At 44.8% G+C, this 24,713-nt stretch overlaps 1 protein-coding gene across 3 annotated transcripts in view; it reads right to left on the bottom strand.

Annotated features, from left to right (window-relative positions):
- The window catches only part of AASDH (aminoadipate-semialdehyde dehydrogenase), a 471,184-nt gene that overhangs the window by 98,638 nt on the left and 347,833 nt on the right, over positions 1-24,713 (bottom strand). For all 3 annotated transcript variants that reach the window (XM_069200843.1, XM_069200827.1, XM_069200836.1), the window contains one exon: positions 12,708-12,871. In XM_069200843.1, the coding sequence (XP_069056944.1) occupies positions 12,708-12,871 (164 nt within the window). The remainder of the gene's footprint in view (positions 1-12,707; positions 12,872-24,713) is intronic.

Raw genomic sequence — 24,713 nt, 5'->3', positions numbered from 1 at the left:
CGGCTAATAACCATTTGACCCAACGGGCCAATGTTGCTGTAGCGACTGGGTTAAAAGGTTTTTGTAATGAAATCAACAATTGGCCAGGAACATTTTGTCTAAATTCTCTTGTGACATCTTCATAACTTTTTAAACACTGAACAACACACAGTTTTTTATTGTGCGGAAAAGAAGGATATGAAATGCATTTGGACAAAGTTTTCGTATGTCTAGAAATAGAAAAGGATACTCCACTCGGAGTATATACTCTACCTGATAAATCCAGAGCTTTAACATCTGAAACTCTTCTGCAGGAAAGCAGACATAGTAGTATTGTTAATTTTGCCGACAGTTGTTTGCGAGATAAGCCCTCATTATCTGGCCAGTTTCTAAGGAAACGTAAAATTATATTAACGTCCCATAAAGAAGTATATTTCGGTAGAGGGGGTTTTACCATGCGAATACCTCTAAGCAGTTTGCAAATCAAAGGATGCTCCCCTACTGGTTTCCCCTGGATGTGTGGATGCCCCGCAGACAGAGCTGATCGACAGTTATTAATTGTCCTATATGCCAAGCCCTGGGATGCCAAATCTGACAGAAAATTGGCTATGACATGAATCTCTGACCCCAGGGGATCCATACTTCTTGTACTGCACCAACATACCCATTTCCTCCAGGCTTGTTCGTATCTTTTCTGAGTGGAGGGGGCCCAAGATTGGGATAAGAAAAACATTGCCGAGTCCGAAACTCCAGGCACTTGCCAACGTCGCCTGAAAGTCTCCAGGCCATCAGTGTTAGCAGTCCCTGCAGAATTAGAGGGTGAAAATTGTTCGACGGATCCGCGAGAAGATCCACAGACCATGGAATCCTCACCGGAAAGTCGCATGATTGGTTCATTGCGGAGGGGAACCAGGGCTGAGCACTCCACAAGGGAGTCACTAGAATGATTTCCGAGCGTTGGCATTGCACTTGTGCCAGGACGCGAGGAATCATCACAAAAGGGGGAAAGGCGTAAAGAAGTTCCTTCGGCCATATCTGTAGGAAGGCATCCGTCCCCTGAGCCTGAGGGTCCGGCCTCCAACTGAAGAAACAAGGAACTTGACTGTTCAATCGGGAGGCAAATAAATCCATCCGACATGTCCCCCACCGAAGTTGGAGAGCTTGAAAAATGTCTTACTTGAGCTTCCAGTCGCTGCCATCCCGAAGGAATCGTGAGTTCCAATCCGCTGTTGTGTTGGTAATGCCCGAAATGTATTCCGCCACCACCGAAATCTTCTGACTGAGGCAGAAGTGCCAGAACTCTTTCGCTATCTCTGCTAGGAGATGAGACCTGGTCCCCCCCAAGCGGTTGATGTACCTGACTGCAGAAATATTGTCCATTCGCAGTAGTATGCAACAGTGCGCCTGGCGGGGAGCCAGTGATTTGATGGCAAACGACCCTGCCAGGAGTTCCAGGCAGTTGATGTGATGGGATAATTCCCCCGGGGACCAACGACCACCGGTCTCCACCTGGCCACACCGTGCCCCCCAGCCCCAGCAGCTGGCATCCGATTCTATTACCACATCCGGATTGGAAGGAAAGATCGCTCTGCCGTTCCAAGCATCCATGTGGTCTAACCACCATGAGATCTCTGTCTTGGCTTCCTTCGATAGGGGGATTAGTTCCGAGTATTGAAGACCTTTCTGAAGGTGAAGAATCTTCAATCTCTGAAGGGCCCTGTAATGAAGAGGCCCGGGGAAAATCGCTTGGATGGATGATGCTAGGAGACCGACGAGGCGTGCTAACGTCCTCAATGATATAGTCGGAGAGGCAAGCGCTCTCTTCAACTCTTTCTTTATCAAATTCCGTTTGCTGAAAGGAAGAACTAATAGAGATGTCACGGAATCTATCTGGAACCCCAGGAAATCTATCTTCTGTGACGGGGTTAGGCAGGACTTCTCGGCATTTATGATGAATCCGAGGTCTTGGAGTAACTGTATTGTCCAGTTGAGATGGGTCAGAACCAGATTTCTGTCTTGGGCCATGATAAGAATGTCGTCTAGGTAAATAATTAGACGCACTCCACGTTCCCTTAAAAACTGCACTACTGGGCGTAAGAGTTTGGTGAAACACCAGGGCGCTGAGGAGAGGCCGAAGGGAAGAACCTTGAATTCGAACCACTGGGACTCCCATTCGAATTGTAGGAAACGCCGGTGAGGCGCGAAAATTGGAACTGAAAGGTAAGCGTCCTTGAGGTCTAGACGTACCATCCAGTCCTTGTCTCTTAACAGATCTCTGATTAGATGGATGCCCTCCATCTTGAAGTGGCGATACACCATCCAAGAATTGAAATGTTTGAGGTTTAGGACTAGTCTCGATCCGCCGCCTTCCTTTTGAACCAAAAAGATGGTGCTGGCGAAACCTCTGGGATGAGGAGAGGAGCGAATTACCGCTCCTTTTTGAATGAGGGAAAGAATCTCTTCTTTTATGAATTTGTGATCTGCGAGGGAAAAAAGGAGAGGCATAGGAGGGTTTGTTTGCCTCAGGGTTGCGTACAACTCTAATTGGAAGCCCTGGACCGATTGAAGAACCCAAGGATCCTGAGTAATTGATTTCCAGGCTGGGAGGAAATGCTGAATCCTGCCCCCCAATGTGACCTCTGAAGGGGAAATAATTCTCACCTGAGTTTGCGTTGTCCTGATTGGAGTTACCTCCACAATATCCTCTGGAGGTTCGACCACGTCCCCTATAACGATTGGGGTAGAAATTACTTTGGTTCGAGTAATTCGCGCGGTTACCCTGAGAGGCATATCTGGGAGCCTGGTATCTTCGGCTTGGCGCTCGGCCCCTGAAACGTCCGGCCCGGATAAAAAGAGCATTATTGAATACTTTCTTGATGTTGGATTGGGCCTTGTCAAGGGCAGTGAAAGTAGCAACGTATTTGCTCAAGTTGGAAATAAACTTATCCCCAAAAAGCATGCCATTGGCCGATGGCCCTGCTTCATTAGTGGCTAACTCAGCGAGTTTAGGGTCTAACCGAATGAGAAAGGATTGTCTGCGCTCCGTTGACATGGTGCAGTTCGCATTACCTAGGAGGCAGATTGCTCTCTGAGCCCATTGAAGTATCTCCTCTGTATCCAAAGGGGTCTCTGATTCTTTGGATTGTATGGCTAAGTCCAAAATCTTTGGTAGAGGACCGGAAACGTCTAATAACTTGTCCTGGCATCCCCTCCAGGCCCGGTCCAGACCCTTCTTGGGGTCTTTGGCGAATTTTCGGAGAAATTATGCCATGTTAGGGTCTAATTCAGGCGTATCTGCTACCTTGCCCAGGAGGGAGGGGCGAGGGCATTCCGATCTAAGAGTGTTTCATACCTCCTTTTCAAAACTTTTGCGTAATCTGTCTTGGACATAATTAGCCACCTCCTGGTTAGGAACCCACTCAGTAGAGCGGGGATGGATAATATCCTCTGGTGAAAATAAGAGATTCTTGCCTTGAGAGGGGTTAGCTTCAGGCATTTGGTGTCGCGTCTTGCGTTGCTTTTTGCGCGGTTGGGGTTCACTCGAATCCTCTGAATCTGATTTTGATGAGGAAGGATCGTGGTAGCTGGAATGAGAGGATTGTAGAGGATTGGATGCTAAGTCTTGAGGAGGAGTGGGGGGACCTCCATATGCATGATCTCGCAACACAGAGGTTGCCATTTGTGACCATATTTCTGCGGAAGAGCTGCCAACTGAACGTTGTAGATTGAAACCCACTGTTTCGCCGGGATCCCCGGGCTGTAAGTGCGGTTGTTGGCTACTTTCGCCCAAAAATTCCCTTTTGGCGAAGTTGGATAGAGGTTGGGTAAAGGGTTTGAGGGCTTGAATCAGGGCCCAGTTCACGGAATCCTGCACATGGTACCCCAGTGCTTCCACCAATCTTTCCTCCATTTGATGATCTGAGGGTATTTCCTGCAGTTCGCCATACTGCTCATCATCATTGGCGTAGTACGCCATCATAAAGTAGTTTTAGAAGGAGGAGTTAGCAGGGGGGGGCAAAAACCCTGAGCAGGTGATTAAAGAGTTCAAATCAGTTGAATTGTACCGGTAAGATTTTTGTGGAGGGAGTCACCTGCTTCTTAAATAGTTAGAACTTAAATTTGCAGAATTGGTATAAAACCAATAGTGCCCCCTGAGCCACGCTCTATTTAGTATTTTTGCAGCCCCTACGGGCGATTTCAGGCCGTTTTAATAGAAGAAAATGCTCCTCCGTGCTCACGCGCTGAAAACTCGATCGGAAAACTCCGAGCAGTTCTCTGCGCGTGCGCACGCATGGGCATGGAAACAGGACTGAGTCCTCTTCGGACCGAGCGAAGCGCTCGTTCGGCAGCCTGCTCCCACTCCACACCGGTCGCTAGGCAACAGTACACAAACGTTGGTAGTGGAGCCGAAACTCCGAAGCACATAGAAGTTTAAACATTTGCTAATGCTGCGCGCGTTCGCTTAAAACAATAATCAAAAGACACAAGCATTCGCGCGTGACTTAACTGGCTGCTGGAGCAGCAAAAAAAGAGGAAGGACTATAGCGTTTGTGCTATTTATGGACGGTTACTGAGCCGTGATTGGTGGTATAGGGCTCATGGGACTTGTAGTTTTTCAAGTTATTACAATACTATTGGCTGCTGTGTTTGTCAGTAAAGTTAAGAGAAGCATAATCCGAAGCCTCCGGTCCTGACATAGAATCATGGTAAAGTGATTCCTCTGTGTAATAAAGGTTCTCCCAGACACAACGTGATCTCTGAACAGCTAACAAGATTTGAGTGAGACTACATAGTTGACACTGTACACTCACCCGAACATGTACATAATTAGAGTTGTTTTAAAAACACTCTTAAAGATTACAATGTAAATGTATCCTTTTAATCCCTTTGTAGTTAGTTTTGCTTTAATTCAGTTTTTTGATGTTGATATAAATCATATATTTAATGTTTCTTTTTCTCATCGGATTCAAAACATCAAGAAATTGATACAATTATTACGCTAAATGCATTTCAATGCTTTGTTCGAATCTGTAGGAGATATATTTATCTTGCAACCTCAACAAGTTCTTCCATATGAAAACTTCAGTAATCGATCCTTCTGTGCTCGATAGGAATATCTCAAGAGATTATTGTCTCAGGAAGGAATGTTTACTCTGTAACTTTTATCACAACATTTCTGTCTTGCTTAGATAGTGTTTTTCTTTTTTTAAAGGCTACTTTAGCATGTCGGCATCTTTGTTGTGTGTTAATGTCTGGTCAATGAAGAGGACTGTTCAGTGATATGATGTGCGTTCCCACTCAAAGGGGACATGGCCTAAAAGTGTTGGCTAGGGTTGAGCCAAGACCGAATGGCATATGGTTTCCTTGTCTACAGTAGCCCAATAAGTAAAACAGATTGTCAACCATGCAGCCCAGGATAATTGTCATTTACTGTGACTAATACAACATTTTCAATCAACCACTTTTTGTTCTTGCCAGATATTATGTGTGGAGATATCCCAAAGATGTGAGCATGAGGGCCAGATTTATAATCTAGCACACAAGACAGTTTCTCCCCTAGGGCACTTGAGTAAATTACTCCGTAGTCCTGGTGGAGGTACTGTACACCAGATTTAGAAATGACCACCAAGCATGCCATCATTTCTTAAAGCATTGCCAGGAACCACCGTTACGGCAGTTCCTGTCAATGCTTTTTGCAGTTTGGTGCAGGGCTCCACCAAAATACAAGGCCCTGCACCAAACTGTTTTCTTTTTTCTTTTCAAAAAGAAAATTTCAAAGTGGTATTTTCAGTTTGAAAATAAAAATTAAAATGCTCCCATTACCATGGGAGTCGTCTCCCATGGGGAGGGGAGCATATTTATCAGTCTTACTCGTTACTACCAGGGTTTTCCTTGCAGTGAAAATGGACCTCTAATTCCCCCCATCTAAATTAGGTGAGTGGAATTACAGACCTGCCTCCGACGGCCCTTACTCCACAGGGTTACTGCAGGGTTTTAATCACGGTGGAGACATAGGGCCTCATTTCGACCCTGGCGGCCGGAAGACCACCAGGGCCTCTGCCAAACTGCTAAATCCCCACTGGTACCACCACAGTGGTAAAACAGCCGGCCGGAGGACAGCACCTCTGGGCCGGCTGTCCACTGAAGACCACCGGCAGCATTAGGAGTCGCCTGTCCACCAGGGTTTCTGCTGCGGTAGCACCTCCACGAAAACCCTGGTGGAAAGGCTGCTGGCGACAGAAAATTCCTTTCCTGTCGCCAGCAGACGACTACTCCCACCCCCGTCCCAAGACAGCACCACCTTCCCCCACCCCACTCTTTCCAAGACAGCACCCCCCCTTCCCCTTCAAAGACAGCACCCCCTCTCTCACACTCCGCGCATAGACACACACCCACACGCACCCCGCATTCACCAACACGCATACATACACGCATTCACCTACACGCACACATACACGCATTCACTCGCACCAACTGACACGCATTCACTCGCACCAACAGACACGCATTCACACAAACATACCAACATGCACTCACTTCAACAATCACACGCATTCAAATACACATACACACATGCATACACACTTACATTCACACATGCAGACATACACTCACTCACACACAACACCCTCCACCCTGTTCCCCTGTTGGACGATCAAATTATCTAGTCTGGGGAGGAGGGAGTCACCGCCGGCATCACCCGGCAATCAGGACACCACCACTCCCTATTACTGCTCATAATACGGAGGTGGAGTCCTTGTGGCGTGGAGGTGATGGCTGTGGAACCACCTCTGTTCCGCCGACCGCCAGCTCGACTGCTGAAGGATTTCCACCCAAATTGTGGTGGAAATCCTTCAGTACTCGTAATATAGCGGTCTTCTGGCGCCCACGGCTCCGGCGGTCTGTGTCAAAGACTGCCAAAGTCAAAATGACCACCACAGTCTCCACTGTGAAAAAAACAAGGTTCATCTGCAAATAAATTTGGCGGACAGACCATTATTTTGGTAGCAAGCATACTTTGTCAACGTTGCGACGGAGTTTGCTTACCACCAACAAACAATGAGGCCTTAGTTTTTATCAGATGGATTTATAATACATGATGAGCAAGCTCCATAACAGACATAGGTTGCGTGGAATTGAGGTCTATGAATTTCCAGTTTTTAACACGTAAACACAACGGGCATGATTTAGATTGCTGTGGACAGGTTACTCTGTCACAACGGTGAAGGATATCCAGTCCGCAAAAATATAATCCCATTACTTCCCATGGGATTTACATTTTGGTTAACAGGATATCCGACACCATTGTGACGGAGTAACCCGTGCACCAAAATCTAAATGAGGCCTAAAGTTATTTGATTCATTGTAATATATTTTTGCCATTTGTTAATTGTGGTGAAAAAAGAAACATTCATAAGAAAGAAGTTCGTTACCTGCACCTTCAGTTCTCCATTATTGGCATCTTTCACAGAAAGGTTGTCTGCATCATCTACAAAGCTCTTCAAGCACACAAAACCACCTTACATGTTCAGAATTCTCTTCATATCTAGAGCATTCATGGGGCAGAGAAGCAAGGCTTCTTTAAGGCATAAACCTCCAAGGTTCAGAACCAAAGAAGGTTTGAAACAATCCTTCACAGGTACAGCAGGAATATTATGAAACTCTCTGCCATGCAGATCTTCCTACACTGTCTTCAATTTGGTGTTTGAGAAAATAAATAAATAAATGGGTTAGGTACATAAGTGCCTGGACAAGCATGTTTCAGTTGCTGGCAGGTATCCACCTTAGAAAGCTGACAGCAGAGGTGAAACAGGGCTGACAATCCTCACATCTAGGGTTAGGCTGTGTAATGAGTTCTTCTGACTTTCTAGGAATAATTCTCCAAGAAGCAGCAATCTTAGGTCCAAGTCGTCAAGTAAGCTTAGGCTAGCAATAGTTGGGATTAGTCAGTGATAACAGATGTCCATACCCCTTTCTATGCTTTATGCCATTGCTTTAAAGACACTGCTCATACTAAAAAAAATCTGGAAATTAGTCAGGCATTCAAAGGAAATTTAAAAAATGGCATATTAAAACGTATAAGAAGCTCTGCCTTGGAAATGACAATGTTAAATAACTGATGCAATTCACCAGAGGCTGACAAAAAGCCAAGAGTTATGGTTTAGGCTATGCTGATCAAGATCAGAATACGGATTGCCTACTGTGATGAAAGAGGTATTCGGCGTGGTAAGCACTATGTTTTGTGCAATTGCGTCAAATTAGTCTGATATTTCCTAACAATAACTTTTCTTGATGTTTCTTCCTCTGTCACAATGAATTCATAACAGTTCCTCATCCTCCTCTCTTTTCACTCCCAATCACTCCCTCCTTCTTCTGTCACATTTTCTTCTTTCCATCCTCTGCAATCTTTTTTGTTTATCCTTCCTCTCAATCCCTTCATCTACCCATTTCTTCTGACTTTCCATCTTCATTTCTTTTCTGTTCTCTTTTCAGGGTTGTGGTAAACATAACAGACAGACTACTGAGAAATATTCTCTTTTTAACCCCTAATCCTTTCTCACATGTTCTTTTTTAATTTTATTTTTAATCAATCACCCTTCAAAATCTTTATTTTCAGCAATTGCAGCTTTTTTCCCCCACCCCACGATGTGGGATTCAATCCAAGACTGAGTGATAAAGATTGCCATTTAGTCAATTTATTAAAAGCATAAGTCACCAAGTTGACTGTAAACGTGACACTGATCAACTTGTATTAGTCAGATAAGTATTCTGTCAATTAATTGTCCTCCAAAGTTTTATACTGCTATGCGTGATACATGAAATGACCACTTCACTCCACGTCATCACGAACAGCGTTTCAAGATGTCAGCTATAAACCAACAGAACATTGCTATCATGTGTAATTATTTAAATCAATCAAACAGTATTTGTAAAGTGCGGCTAATCACCTGTGAGGGTATCCAGATGCTGGAAAGAACCCTGCTGCGGGGGAGGGTTCAGCTGAACAGCCAGGTCTTGAGTCCTTTCCTGAATTTCAGCAGAAGGATGAGGTCTGAAGCTGAAGGAAGCGGTCATTCCAGGACTTCGCAGCGAGGTAGGCGAAAGAGCATTCTTCACTGCTTCAGTGGATGGGGGGGGGGGGGGCGTTGTCAGAAAAGGAGAGGTAGGTGGAGCACACGTGTCTGGAGGGTTGGTGGAAGTTCAGGAGGTGGCTGATGTATGCTGGTCCTTGTTTGTGTAGAGCTTTGTAGGTGTGGATCAGCATGTTCAAATGACATCGCTTCTGAACAGAGAGCCAGTGGAGCTTTTTTGGGGGGGGTGATGTGGGTCCACTTTGGGAGGTCAAGGATGAGTCTGGCTGCAACATTTTGTATGGTCTGCAGTCCCTTCAGGACATGCAAGGTGATTCCTATGTAGTGTGCGTTGCCGTAGTCCAGCCGGCTGGTGTCTTGGGCTTGCATGATGGTATGTCTGGTGTTAACAGGGAGCCATTTGAAGATCTTGCAGAGCAGGCAGGGAGTGAGGAAGCAGGCAGAGGAGATGACGCTGACCTGGCTTCTCATGGTGAGTTTGCTATCCAGGTTGGTGGCATGGTTGTGGGCACTGCCAGTTGAAGTGGACGGGGGTCCTAGTTTGGATAGCCACCAAGCACCGTTCCAAGAGGAGGTGTTGTTCCCAAAGATCAGTACTTCCTTTTTGTCCGTGTTGACTTATAGGCAGTTGTCTTTCATCCAGTAGGCGATGCTGGTCATGCACCCGCGAAAGATGGCCATCATGGTGGAAGGGTCTTCAGAAAGAGAGAGGATACGCTGGGTGTCATCAGTATAGGATGTGACGAGAAGTCCGTGGGTTCTGATGATACTGGCCAGGGGGGTCATGCAGGTGTTGAAAAGTGTAGGGTTGAGGGATGAACCTTGAGGGACGCTGCAGATGATGTTCTTAGGCTCACAGGTAAAAGGAAGCAGGCAGATTCTCTTGGTTCTACTGGTGAGGATGGAGGTGATCAATTTGAAGGTGTCTTCTTGTATTCCAATGAGGTGAAGCCTCTTGATAAGGGTCTGCTGGGATATGGTGTCAAACGCTGCTGTGAGTTCGGGGAGGATCAGGGCCGCAGTTACACCTTGGTCGACAAGGGTTTTGATGTCATCGGTGGCAGCCATCAGAGCGGAGGTGTCCAGAAGATTGTTGTTCTCTAGGTGTTCGGCAGGTTGGCGGTTGATGGCCTTCTCAAAGATTTTGGCAGGGAAGGGGAGCAGGGAGATGGGACGGTAGTTCTTGAGTTCACTGGGATCGGTGGAGGGTTTCTTAAGAAGAGGTTTCACTACTGCAAGTTTTCATTCTTCGGAGAAGGTGGTCGTGCTGATGGATGCTTTGATGATGGCAGTGAGCTAGGTGCTGATCATCTTGCTCCCAAATTTGAACATGTGGTTGAGGAAAGGGTTCAAGGGAGCTCCTCTGCGGACTGAGTTCATGATGGCTGTGGTGTGCTGTGTGGTCAACTGACCCCCAGGTGGTAGGCAGGTGGTCAGGGTTTGCATCTGAGGATGTCTTCGACAGTGGGTTGGGGGTCGGATTTTTTGTAGATGGTGGAGATCTTGTTGTGGAAGAAGTCCACTAGGGTGTCACAGAGTTCCTGGGAAGGGATAGTGATGTTTGGCGCATGGTCCCAGAGGTCTGTAGGCACGAATGCCTCTAATGGTGGTTTTGCTGTTGGTTGGAGTTGAAAGTTGAGGTGTTCCATGACAGGGGTGGAGGCATCAGCGGTGGTGGTGCAGTGGCTGATCTCTTCATGGATGATGGAAATTTCACCTCTGTGTTTGTTGATGCAGTCTCAGTGTTCTATCTTGTAGCTGTTGGGTGTTGCTGAGACGATGTAGGGTGCAGATGTGGGGTTAAGTCAGGTCTCTGTGAGGAAGAGGACATCAGAAGCAAGGGAGGTGATAGTGTCCCAGATCTCAGTGGAGTGTTTGCAGAGCAATTGTGTGTTGAGTAAGAAGTGGTGGAGTTGTTTTGCCATGGACAAGGTTGGCATAGTGGTCGTTGAGCAAGCAGGTGCTCTGGTGTTGCAGTAGAAGAGACACGGTCAGCAAGGAAAAGGTCCTTCCATTGATCATGGAGAGGTGTGGCAGCAGTTGTTGATGCAGGGTATGGAGTACAGAGCTCGGAGGCGGTGTAGCGGAGCGTAGTGGGAGAGTCAGGGTTCCTGAGGCTAGGTACGGACCAGGCATGGTCAGGTGCAGATGAGTGTGCCTTCGGCAGCCTCTATTAATTAGGTCCTAGAAGGAGATAGGGGCGGTAGGTGGCAGTGGGTGGGGCCCCAGGAGGGAAATAACAGCAGGAGAAAGTCATGAGAGCAGCGCATGGCAATGAATGAGGAAAACCCAGAAAAACACTGACAGAGGCTAAAACAATACAGTTCAGTGACTTTGCAAGACTAGACTGTGGGGACACAATAACATACAGAAAAGCTACAACCTGAACAAACTAAGCAACAGCACAGGAGACCAGGACAGTACCAGCAGGACTAAACAGAGGGTCACAGCACAATATGAGGCCAAAATAAAGAAAGAAGAGAAGCAAGCGGCAGTCAGGGAGGAGGCATGAATGGCTATTCAGACAGCAGGGAGAGCTGAGGTAAGGATCTGTTTAATAGAAACAATCTAAAATGAAAACACCCAGTATGCATTAGGCTGTAACACAAATCCGTGACCGGTGTTAGTGATTACAGTGTCTGGCGGCCACTCATAAGGGAAGCTAATCATGGGCATATGTAGGAGGAACAAAGACATTTTATGCTGTGACAGGTTTTCAAATCTCCACACGAAGCAGTACAATGTTGAAAGTAGTAGCAAGAAAGGAGCTGAAAAGCTAAGGATATCAAATGAATAAAGGAGTAGCAAAATACAATAACACTTTGAAATAAAAGTACAAAAGTGGGCCACTGGAAGGGAAAGAAAAACACTGGCAAAAATCAGTAGGTCTCACCTATGTGAGAGGTAATGGCATTGTCAATGTTATTAAGGTATGTTGCACAACAGTGGAGGCTGCTGTGCCACATAGCCTAAACTCAAGAAAAAGAAACCACTATGACAATGCCATATTGCTTTTTCTTAAGTCATGCTGAATAGCAGCTGGTGCTGCTGTGCAATATATTTAAAAAAAGCAGGAGTGGGGAAGCAAAATGAGTGGGGGGAAGCAATACGGGGAGGGGAGTAGGCAGAGCAGTAATAATGAATAGCAGGAGGATGGAAGGTATAGGGAAAAATAAGAGAGAGGTAGGGAAGTAGGAAGGGACTGCCAGACGGGGGAAAGGGGTGTGGAAGAGGGGGAAGAAGAAATTGTACCTTAATCAAAGCACAGGCAGAGGACGAGCACTAATTAAGTCGAATCAATCTGTGCTTGACCCGTGCTCCACAGAAAGGAACAGGAGTGACGCTTGGACTGTGCTGGACAATTAGGAGGCTGCACAGAAGCCAACAAATGGTAAGTAATGGGCGGGCTCCAAGCCCTTTCTTGTAAACAATGGTGTCTAGCAAGCAAGTGTGCATGGAGAGCATGCACTGCTGCAGGCTTGACCTATGAAGAAAGTATATTCTTGGTACACAGAGGTTTACGTTTATCTGGCACAGCTGAAAGCTTTAACACTTGTTGTGACATGCTTACAACTGTAAGGAAAGACTAAAGAATCTTTGAATGAAAGTTTCTCATCAGAAAGGCTAAATTCTTACATCTAAGTTGAATGCATATGCATGCTGGTCATGGGAACCAATGAAGACAAAGCCAGTGGAAGGATCAACAGCAGGTGAGCTTTTCACTGCATTCTCAGTAGTAAAGGTCCAATACGTTTCTCCATTTTGCCTTTTGAGAAAATAAACAATTCCATCATAACAACCTGAGAAAACAAAAACAGACAACATTATGTTATGAATCATCTTTAATAACACTTAGTTACACTTACAAAAATGACACAAACTGTACTTGTTTCATTTTTCAGCACTGCAGTGATCACAAGTGTAATGATGAGCTGACTCTTCATCTTCCCACTAGCTTTCAGCCGATGAAAAGCAAGCGAAAATCTCCAAACATGATGTACTAAATCAACCAAAGATGTGCAAAAACATTTGGTACGCATCAGCCCCCTCCACTTTTGGCTCCTTCCATAACTGAAGATGTGGACTGGCCGAGACCCGCTACCTCTTTTCTGTGGTTCAATTTCCCAAATTGTTGTACACCATGAGGAGCATGGTCTGCTATCTGAGGTCTTCACAGTGGTGCCTGGCCCTGCTACCCTCTGATCACAAAGATCACGATCTCATTTAGCTGATTCTCTCATCTTGTGCTGCTGCAGGTACGCTGTTCAATGATCACTGATCACAGGAGTTCAAGAACATCAGAACTCTACACCCTGAAGACGCATTTTGCAACAGTTGAAAGTCTGAAATTATAAAATACTACTTTAAATAATCTCTCTCTCGATATATATATATATATATATATATATATATATATCCAAAATAAGTCAATGAAAATCGCAGCATCTTAGCCTGCACGCGGCAGATGGAGACGGGGTTGCGACCCCCAGTATTTCAACAAACATCCAAAACATTCGGGAGTTGAGAATTCTACATCCCGAGCGTATGAAGACGAGTCTCCGTCACTCCAGAGAGATGAATCAAATCAAATCAAATCATTAATATTTATAAAGCGCGCTACTCACCCGTGTGGGTCTCAAGGTGCTAGGGGGAAAAAAAGGGGGGGGGGGGTTGCTGCTGCTCGAAGAGCCAGGTTTTTAGGAGTCTCCGGAATGCGGAGTGGTCCTGGGTGGTCCTGAGGCTGGTGGGGAGGGAGTTCCAGGTCTTGGCTGCCAGGAAGGAGAAGGACCTCCCACCCACCGTGGAGCGGCGGATGCGAGGGACGGCAGCGAGCGCGAGGCCCGAGGAACGGAGGAGACGGGTGGGGGCGTAGAAGCTGAGGCGACGGTTGAGGTAATCCTGTCCCTTGTTGTGGAGGGCTTTGTGTGCGTGGGTGAGAAGTCGGAAGGTGATCCTTTTGCTGACTGGGAGCCAATGCAGGTGTCTCAGGTGTGCGGAGATGTGGCTGTTGCGGGGTACGTCGAGGAAGAGGCGGGCCGAGGCGTTTTGAATACGTTGCAGGCGTTTTTGGAGCTTGGCGGTGGTCCCAGCATAGAGGGTGTTGCTGTAGTCCAGGCGGCTCGTGACGAGGGCGTGGGTCACGGTTTTTCTAGTGTCGGCGGGGATCCAGCGGAAGATCTTGCGGAGCATGCGGAGGGTGAGGAAGCAGGCGGAGGACACGGCGTTGACTTGCTTGGTCATGGTGAGAAGAGGGTCGAAGATGAAGCCGAGGTTGCGGGCGTGGTTTGCGGGGGTCGGTGCGGTTCCGAGGGCCACCAGGAGTCGTCCCAAGCGGACGGGGTGTTGCCGAGGATGTGGACTTCCGTTTTGTCAGAGTTCAGCTTTAGGCGGCTGAGCCTCATCCAATCCGCGACATCCTTCATGCCCTCTTGTAGGTTGGTCTTGGCGCTGGCGGCAATCTGACTGTGACCAGTGGGTTCTATCTTCCTCTCCTAGAAACAGCAGAGTGCAGGGTTCTCCCTTTATAAATCATCTGTAAGCTCCACCCGCTGGGTAAAGCCCCGCCCACCCGCCAGCTCTGATGCTTGTTTAACATTGTTAAAGCTGCAGTACTTCTCAAATCAACTGGCTGTTTTTATTAGGCGAGGTACCCAACACGTTTCGGAAAATACAATTTCCTTGATCACAGGTAAAAGACCCGTTACCTCCAATTTTTTAAATACACCCAGTGCACAATGTGATATACAAACATCATCAAAAAAGGACTAAGACTTAACATCTCCTGAATTCAACCTGGAATGTGTCGGCCATTTTGAAGTGGCCAAAATAATATATAAATAAATGTAAGAAGATCAAATCTTATCCTATACAAAAAGCATAACTACTATTCATCAATTTTTATAATTTACACTTTCCAAATAAATATTACATTACTTCACATCATGATCGTTTACCACAATTCTTTAAATATTATAAATAATCAAATATTTTAAATAATTAAATATTTTAAATATATCGTGATCCATACGATCAGACAAGGGGGATTAACTATAAAATATATACATCACATGTAGCTATAACTAAGGTGAGTACACAATAAAAATAATGAAATATGACTTGTTCGAATCATTTACCATAAAGATTTTTTTCAATAAATGTCTTCTATATTTCTTACATATTTCTTAAAAATAACATGTGCTGACCAAGTTAGTTATCTTATCATGTTTACAATATATTTTCTCCCCAAATGAAAAAATACATTACAGCGAAGTTAAATATTAGAAAGTATAAATAAATATATATAAAAAGGATATAATAGCTCCTTTGCTTTTGTTGATAATGAAGTAGAACTAGAACGTAGTACCTTTGTTCCTGGTACAGGAATCCACTAATGTTTAAGATTTATGTTGGTCTTGCACCATGAAACTCACCAATTCCTCATGCCTCTGCTACTGGGTCCGGAAAGGAGATATTGCGTATTTCTAGGTTGGTGATGTCAATTAATCAATTCCCCATCTGCTCTGTGTCAAGGAGATGGTACAGCAGTCCTGCTGGCTCAAAGGCTGCTTTCTAAACCTGAAATATGCCCATCTAACAATCTCAGGTAATAGACTACCTCAAAATGTATTTTTCCTTTAAACTGGTACAAGTGGGCCAGTGGGATTGGAGAGTAAAGCAATGGCCATGTATTCTTCTGACTTGCCACTGCTGCTGAGGCTACAGGCATAATCAGAGTTCTCTTAATCTTACAATTATCTTCCATGTGCTTGCTCTTTTTCTCTTGAGCAACTCTGCCCCCACTCTCAGATGATGTCCTCCTAACAAGCTTAACCTCTCAAACAGCTCCTTCTAGGTACAGAAAAGAAGAATAGCTTACCTTACTTGAGGATGTTCTGTTGTGATAAATGTTCCTCTTATGCCTTCCTGTGGGCCTAATTCCCTCTTGATAGAGGAAGCACAATGTCAGCTGCTGGAAAACAAAGATATTTGTAGTTTTCACCTTAAAAGACTAAGAGAACTTGGTCTCTAGTTGAAAGGCCCTATAGTGACATTGGTGTCCAGTCCATTCTCCTGCAGCACTTTGAAAAATGGAGAGATGTAGTTCTCCTCCACTTCATTCCACTGCCTGATCAAGCTAGGTAGGTGAGGGCGCCTGATAGGCTGTACCTTGGTGCTCATTCTCTGTCAGCTTGGAGATATCGTTTTCCAGATCGTTTGGAGCCAATGTTTTTTTTCTGGAATGACTGCAAGGGTTTGTTTCATCAGTGTGAATGAGGAGGTGAGTATGGTATGTCATACATCTCATCCAAATAAAGACTTGGTTGAGAAGGCACTGCTCGGATTACTTAATCGTAACCATTACAGCAGTTCTTTGTCTTAGAACTAGTTTTTACAATCCATCCTCCATCCCAAAGGTCTTCTGTTTAAATCATAAGGAAGCATGCATAATTAAGCATGAAGCACGGAGAGTGCTGTTTAAATTGCAGTGCTCTGAAGTGGATCCTGGAGGTAGATATGTCCTGGTCCAGGAAAAACTGAGGGCATTGAACTCTGCTTATTGAATGTGTATGCCCCTAATAACAACAACAAAGACTTCTATCTCAGGATGCAGGGGTAGTTGATTGATACCTTGGCCAGTAGGGTGCTATGGGTTGGGTATTTCAACTGTGTTTTGGACAGCAGCTGGATAAGTGGCCCCAGCAATATTTATGTCACTCAGGTGATGCAGCATGTAGGCTGTCTGGCCATCTGGAGGGAAATGTACTAGACGGCTCAGGAATACTTGTGCCACTCTTTGGTGCATGGCACCTACAGTAGATTGGACAGGGCGCCAGGGACTGAAGCTATGGCTGCTACCATGTTAGCAGCCAAATATATATAGAGCTATTTATCAGAAAACTCACCATTGCTCCTTGAGTTTGAATGGAGGGGGTCAACATGTGGCCCCACCGACGGGAGGCTGCATCCTGATACTATTCAGGATCAGACATGTAGGGAGTCGCTAGGGGAATGACTGATTGAATATTTTAGTAGGAATTGGTGTCCCACGACTGCAATGCTGTCTGTATTTAATCACTGATTCCATTTTGACCACTGACTCTGTTTTGTGCTTAGCTTAGCTTAGCTCCAGATGCCGTCACATTGGTGGCACGGGTATTTTTCCACGCACAGCTTGTTTTCTACACAGAACATGTTTATGCTCTTCTTTCTAACACAGGGTTACACCATGTTGGAACAAAAACATGGGGGATGTGGAAGGTACATGATAAGAGAAGGCTTCAGCCCTGTGAGTGTTTCCATCAAGGAAAAGTACTGCTTCTCTGTCTTTGGAATGCGCATCTGGGCCGGGGCCGTTACTTTGCGTGTTTTCGACGCTGATCGAGCACAGCCAGCACCTGAATTTCATAACTTGCGTGCAGGAAGGGGAGGTTGCCAGAACCTTCCTCTTGGGTTTGTTTAAGGTATATAAGGTGGGGAAGCTTGGCACTGAGATAGAAGGAGCTCGTCTGTACGTGGACGCACGGTTCAGGAAACACTCCACGTTGGGAAAACCTCCTGCATTAATGGTCCAGGATTCCTCGCCCTGATGATGCTCGCAAGGATGAAGAGTTTGATCCCCATGGTGATGCATTCTTAATTCTCAGTTATCTAGCTTTGCTGTGTGCATACATAAATATATATATTCACAGTTGATGTACTGCACTTTTTCTGCCTATCATTGTTCAACTGCTGTGACTATTTCAGTATCTGCACGTGTTTTGCTGCATTCAAGTGAAATGCTCACGTTAATTTTAATATTTTTGTATATCCTCGTTCGACATCTGGGAAGTGCCTTCGTAAATTCGTCACTCAAACTAAGAGTGCTGCATTCTTTAGTTTCATTCCCTCTTAGTTTAAAGCTAAGCAGAACACACAACTAGTCGGGTGAACACGTGGGAAGCAAAGAAACTGGTGATGCAGGGGGAACGCAAGAGTAAAATCTACAGTATTAGGCGACCGCTGTCCAGAGAAGTGGGAACGTTGGAAGGGAAGTTAGCAGATCTGCAGAGATGTAAGGCACTGGACTCTGCAGTGGAGGGTGGAGACTACGAACACGAAACACATGCTGGGGGAGACATGGGAGCAGCTGGACCAGTTCACACGTAAAGAATATCGACAGAGGTTGCACAGAGAGGGTGACAGGCCCAGCAGATTACTGGCATGGCAGTTAAAGTGGCAAGAAAATAGACTCCCCATTATGGTTCTGAGAAAGCCAGAAGGGACACTGGCATCGACACAGGAGGGGATCATTGGGGTGCTTTGGGCGCATCTAGAGAGGCTGTACAGGGAGAGACAACACAGGGGGGTAGACACGGTGACTGATTACCTGGCAAGGGTGGATCTTAGGGTGGTACCCCAGGCATACCGTGAGTGGTTAAAGGTGGAACGGACATTGGAGGAACTGCAAAGGGAGCTGGGGAAGATGGCGGGGCAAAGTCGTCAGGTGGAGATGATTTGCAAGTGGCATTTTACTGGCCTTTTGTGACACGACTGACGAAACCCTGATGGAGTTCTAAAAAGAGGCAATGGGAGAGAGGGAGCTGCCTCCTACACTCCGAGAGGGAGTGGTTTGTATGGTACCGAAGCCGGGGGTGGGGGTGTGGGTGCCACAGACCCAGCAGCGTACAGGCCCCTAAGTATGCTGAATGCAGACACAAAGGTTTTGTGCAAAATACTTAAGGAACGGCTGTGAAGTGTGTTAAGGGCACTGGTGCATGAGGATCACTGTGGCTTAATACCAGGCCAAAGTACTGCCATGAAGTAGCACAGGCTGGCCCATGTGCTGCATACAGTCTAGGATAGCTGCGAGGAACTAGTGCTGGTGTCAGTGAACATTGCAAAAGCTTTATATGCTTGGCTGGGAATATCTGCTGCAGGTATTGGGACGTATGGGATTCAGTCTGGGTTTCTATGGCTCGGTAAAGCTCCTTTACAGTGCACCCTGGGCCTAGGTTCATAGTTGCGGGCTGGTGTCGGAAGACCCGGACAGTAGTAAGCGGGTATGCGACAAAGGTGACCCTCTCCCCACTACTGTTTACACTGGTCATGGAACTGTTGGCGGTGAGGCTCTGCCGTGACCTGCAAGATTTTGGTATAAAGATAGGTTACAGTGTGCATTGGGTATTGCTCTACGCAGATGATGTGTTATTTTATTTGTGGAGAACAGGAGACTCAGTGCCAATGTTTTTAGATAAATTTGGGACTGTGGTTGGTGTCAAGGTAAATAGGAATAACACACTCCTGTTTCCGTTTGGGGCTTTTGGTCACAGACTAGGACCTGAACTGCTGTTATTGGGGTTAAAATGTGAGATAGAGGACTTCCGGTATTTAGGGTTTATGGTGGCGCATGATGCAGAGGGACAGCGGCAACATAATAAGGACAGGATGCTGGAGAGATTGACGAAATTGGTTGCCTTTTGGAATATGTTGCCACTATTGATGGTGGGTCGGATCACTGTCGCAAAGAAGTTTTTTCTCCTGCAGTGCATGTATATTGTGCAGAACTCGCTTCATACAATTGCCCATATTACATTTAAGGCACTAGATAGCTTTGTTGATCTCACTTGTGTGGGCAGGGAACAGGAGCTTGGTGGCACTGGCAACACATAAGCTGGACCAGAAGGAGGTGGGCATGGGCCTCCCTGGCCTCGAGTGTATTATTATGTGTCTCAATTGCAGCATGCTGTGCCGTGGGTGACGGAGGACAGTTGGGAGAAAAGTGGAACATGTGGGTCTGCGTCCTTGTTGGAGTTGCTGTTGACAGTGGTGAGAGTACCATTTCCCTTCCATGGTGCGGCAGACTGCGGCGATCTCGGACAAAGTGATTGGCAGGGTCCTGAAGAGATTGCTGTCCACAAATGAGTTGAGTATATGGTCATTGGTGCCCTTTAAACGTATTTGTGAGACTATGTCCATAGATTGCTGGCGGGAAAGGGAACTGCAAGACTCAGCAGGCTTGGGTGGATGACCTGGAGGAGCTTGTCATGGACAAAGTATGGACTGAGAAGTGTGCACGGATTTCATGCAATGCCAGGTTCACATTGATTCACTTCAATTATGTACACTGCACATATCTGACGCCAATCAAGCTGAGTAGAATGTATGCTAATAGGTCGGCGGATTGCCCGAGATGTGGGGCGGTGGGCACCACCTTTTTGCACATGGCCTGGATATGTCCCATGGTGCATACATATTCGGCGATAGTGACAGTGAGACTGGGCAGGGTGACTGGCATTGTGTTGAAGGAGACTCCTTGACAGTGTGTTATGGGTATGGCAGAGAAACTCCATTGTGAGGGGAGAGTGATAGGCTGGAAATTTCTGCAGCTGGTATTGGTCATTGCCAAGCGGCAGGTGGCAATGGGATGGCTGGGGCAGCAGACTCCTTCGGTGTCCTTGTGGAGCAGGGATATGATAGAATGGGCCTAGGTGGAAGAGACACATTCGATTGACTAGGGTGGACAACACGGTGGGAGAGGATTTGGAGGTCTGGGCGGCGTTACTGGAGGGACTCAAGAGAGAGAGAAGAGGGGCCTGTTGGGTCTGACTGTGGCAGGGGGTGTTGGAGGCAGACAATGGTGGCGAACACACAGGACAAACACATGGAGGGAGAGGTCAGCAGGATAAAGTGGTCAGCGTAGAAGGGAAGCAGAGATAAGGAGGAGCTTCTTGATGAATCCAAGTAATGTGGACATAACTCGCACATACGGAGAAGACATGGTTCTACTGCCAAATGGGAGGTGATGTCTGATGATTGTATTACTTTTTGTATCAATAGAAACAATAAACATACACTAAAAAACATGAAGCATGGAAGGGTGAAGCCTCTCTAGGTGGCATTTCCCAAAGACAGTTACAGAAGTTAGTTAACATCTTCACCAATTACTGATGTATAACCTAAACGTTTGGTTGATACTGCTCTCTCGTTTAACTTTGCAACTGCTTCAGAGTAGGATGTTCTATTACTCTTTGGTAGATTTAACCCTGTCAGTCAAGCACAGATTCTCTTCACCGCTTTGGGATGACATCCTGGCATAAGCAAGAGAAATGTCACTCTTTGCTCAATTGTCTGCAATCAGGTTTTCAGGCAAGGCACAGTACGGAGTTTTTGTTTTTTTAAAGATATTTTGAATAACACTTTCTGGTTCTCATTGCATGCTAATACTACTCTACCAGTCATTGTCTTCTAGATGGTTCAAATCAAAGAAAAAGTGACTTATTCTATCAAAGAAAAAGTGACTTAATCTATGAAATAAAAAGTGACATTCTATGAAATGTATTCTGTACTGTTGTTTTGTTTCTTTTTGGTCTATAGACAGTTTTAGCTGTATGGTAGACCTCATGTCTTCCATTTTTCAAAAATGCACCACAGGACGTACAGAGAGAGAAGGGGCATTGTGTCACCACACTTCAGCCATTGGATTTCATAGTTTGTTTTGTTTAGAGCTTGCCGTTGCTTCAATGGGCTGTCCATTAAGACCATGGTGTTTCATTTATAGTTACACTGGTCTATTTGTGATCCCATTAGGTTTTGGTGATGAGGCATCAGGTAGTCTATTTTCATAGCATGCACATGCACCATGATATGTAGTATGTACCTGAAAGCCAGTATGTTTTTTTGATGTACTTACTTTGCTGACACAACATTTTATTAGCTGGAATTACGTTTTTTGTTTAGGAAATGTATAGTTTTTAGATGGATTAACCTGTCATCAAGAGGCAGATTCACGCACTTTGTTTTTCTTTGCAATCATTATAAGTTGTATTTACAGATTTTTTTGTTGCTAACTAAAGATGTCTGAGCACACAGACATACTTAACTATGAAACGAAAATACTTGCCCTTTATCAACAATATCTACCATGCAATAGTCTCTTGTGTATGTTTTTTTAGTTAACTTACAATGCAAATGTCATCTTCTGACAATTTTCATCATACTCTTAAATCTTTGATACATACTATCCCAAAAAGTGGGCCCTTCCCAGAGCAACCATTTTGCTGCGTACTAAACACACAAAATTGCCAACTTCTAGACACTTTCTCTAACACTGGCTTTGCCAATGCTTGTTCACATCTCAAATTATTATGCTGAAGTCTCCCTTTTGGACATTCCGCATGCCATGCGAGTGTTTAATAAATTCCTGGCTGTACTCTGAAAGTAAGCAGAACTCAAGAAGCCAGTTAATATTTCTCTTAAAGAAATATCAATTTACATGCTAAAATGCCACCACCAAATGTTTGCGCATTGTAGGGGTGAGGTCAATGTAACAAGCAGGCAATCACATTGAGTGGAGAACCAAAGATTCATTTGAAGATCACGTCCCATCCCCATCCACCAGAGACTACCCACTGCTCCTACCTTCATTTGAAGACTGAATCATAACATTCCAAGTCCCTAGAAACAATTCCAGTGAATTCCAACATTCTAAGAATAACACACACCGTTCCCACTATAAAACAAAACAAATATATATATGCACAAACATCACATTGTAATGTCAGGTTTTGAAAGCTAAATTAAGTCTTGTGACCCTAACCTATACACAGTCCTGTGGATAAAGTGGTTTTCTGCTCACGTGTTGACACTTCTTGTTGGTTAGTAAGCTTCGAGAGAGTCAGAGCCATCCCATTCCTTCTCATTTAATTCTTTTAAGTCAGTTTTGAGAGCTCTAACGGATTATACCTTCCCTCTCCACAACAATTCCAAATTCCTTGATCATCTCTGTTGACTTAATTTAGTACTAACTTCACCACTTCCAAAGGCTGACTGAATTTAAGTTACCTTCCCATTTTTTGTAGGCATCTTGATTGTTACCCAATTGCCTACACGTACATCAGCTACCTTGACAGCTTTACAATTGTCGTAATGCACTTTCCTTTTCCTCACACTCTTTTCCATTCTCTCCTTCCAGCTACCAGCACTGAACATATTTTTCTACTTAAAAGTTTTTCATTAGCCCACTTAGAATACACAACTCAATTAGCTGTTCTCTTCTTATGTAACACAAAAGATGTAACTTCAGTTTTGGAATGATGAGTCAGTTTATATATTCTCACTTTTTTCTTTCAACTCATCCATATAATTTCAACAACACATCAACAAATGTTGTATGGATTCCCTCAACACCTTGTTAAAACACTTTATCATACCATTCGACTCATGATGATGTAAAGCTGTCTTTTTGTGTTTTATTTCCCTTACACTCAAGAATTCCTTCATGAACTTAGATGTAAGTTGCACTTCCTAATCTGTTAAAGTTGAGGGAAAAAGGCTCCCACACAAACAATTGATCAAGGAAACTAATGATGTCTTGTGTCTCTATTTAATTCACCATCTTTATCCCTGGCCAATGTGATTACATATGCATACAAGTTATGATGTACTTGTCCAAAGAAGAAATCCTGATGGGACCAACAATATCAAGCGCAATATCATCCCACAGTCCTGACACAGGTTTTAATAAATCCATGGGATCGGTTCTACATTTCAAAATGTTGGCGCTGTTGGCACATTCAAAAAAATACCTCACAACTCTCTCAACCTTCAGATCCATTCCAGGCTACTAATAACCTTCTCAGACCCAGTCGTTGGTTTTTGATATGCTCAAATGACTCTCCTAAGCATCATCAATTAACTTTTCCCTCTACTTACTTGGTGAATTTACAGGGTGCATGTGGATGCACCACAGTTGCAGTGTTAGATAAACTAAAAAGGGGGTGGGGAAATTGATTTGCTGATCCTTACAATGCCTGCCACCACTTGTCAGGAAGGGTGAAACATTACTGTTTTTCTCCTTGCAGACCCAAAGTTGAATCCAATGATGAACGGCCGATAGAAGCTAGAGAAAAATGATCTAGTCATTATTTCTAATTCTTGATGTAGGTTCTTCTTTTACGCTCAGTGTTAGAGTAACAAGTAGGCAATTGCACTGAGTAGAAAACCTAAGATTTATTTGAAGCTCACTTCTGAAAGTACCTCATCCATAAGAGACCAACCACTGCTCCAAATTTCAGGTGTAGATTTAGTCATAACACTCCAAATCCCTAGTGACAAGTCCACAGAGTTCCAACATTCTAGGAATACACAGTCAACCAGTGGACTTTCAAATGTTTACATGTCAAGGCAGGTATGTATGTCTTCAATAAGATTGAAAGATATTATCCTTAGAAAGTTTTATTTGTGTCAAAGTGATTTAGTTTCTGTTGGACATCCCCTGAACAAATTTTTACAGTAAACAGCCCCACACCTGTGGAATACATTATCACTGTTTCTTTGCATAGTTGTTCAATTACATGTTTTTAGAATGTTGTGATTTCTTTATTCTATGCTATATCTTTTCTATTTGTTACATTCTTGGACCTCTAGGTAACAATTTACATTGCTGGGTGAAGCACCAAAACTAGTGCTGAAGTGCTTCTAGCCATGGTAATCTTCCTCATACGAAAAACAGATAGCAAAATAACTTTACATTTCCTTTACATTATTTAACAGCTTTATTTTCAAACAATATGTATTTGATAAAAAGTAGTGGTTTATTTGTCTATAATTCTTTGAGTCTGAATGCTATACAGTCAACTTATTTTTATGAACTCTGTGGAGGAA

Source organism: Pleurodeles waltl, chromosome 1_2, assembly GCF_031143425.1.
Source record: "Pleurodeles waltl isolate 20211129_DDA chromosome 1_2, aPleWal1.hap1.20221129, whole genome shotgun sequence".
NCBI lineage: Eukaryota > Metazoa > Chordata > Amphibia > Caudata > Salamandridae > Pleurodeles > Pleurodeles waltl.
This window is presented reverse-complemented; position numbering and strand designations above follow the sequence as displayed.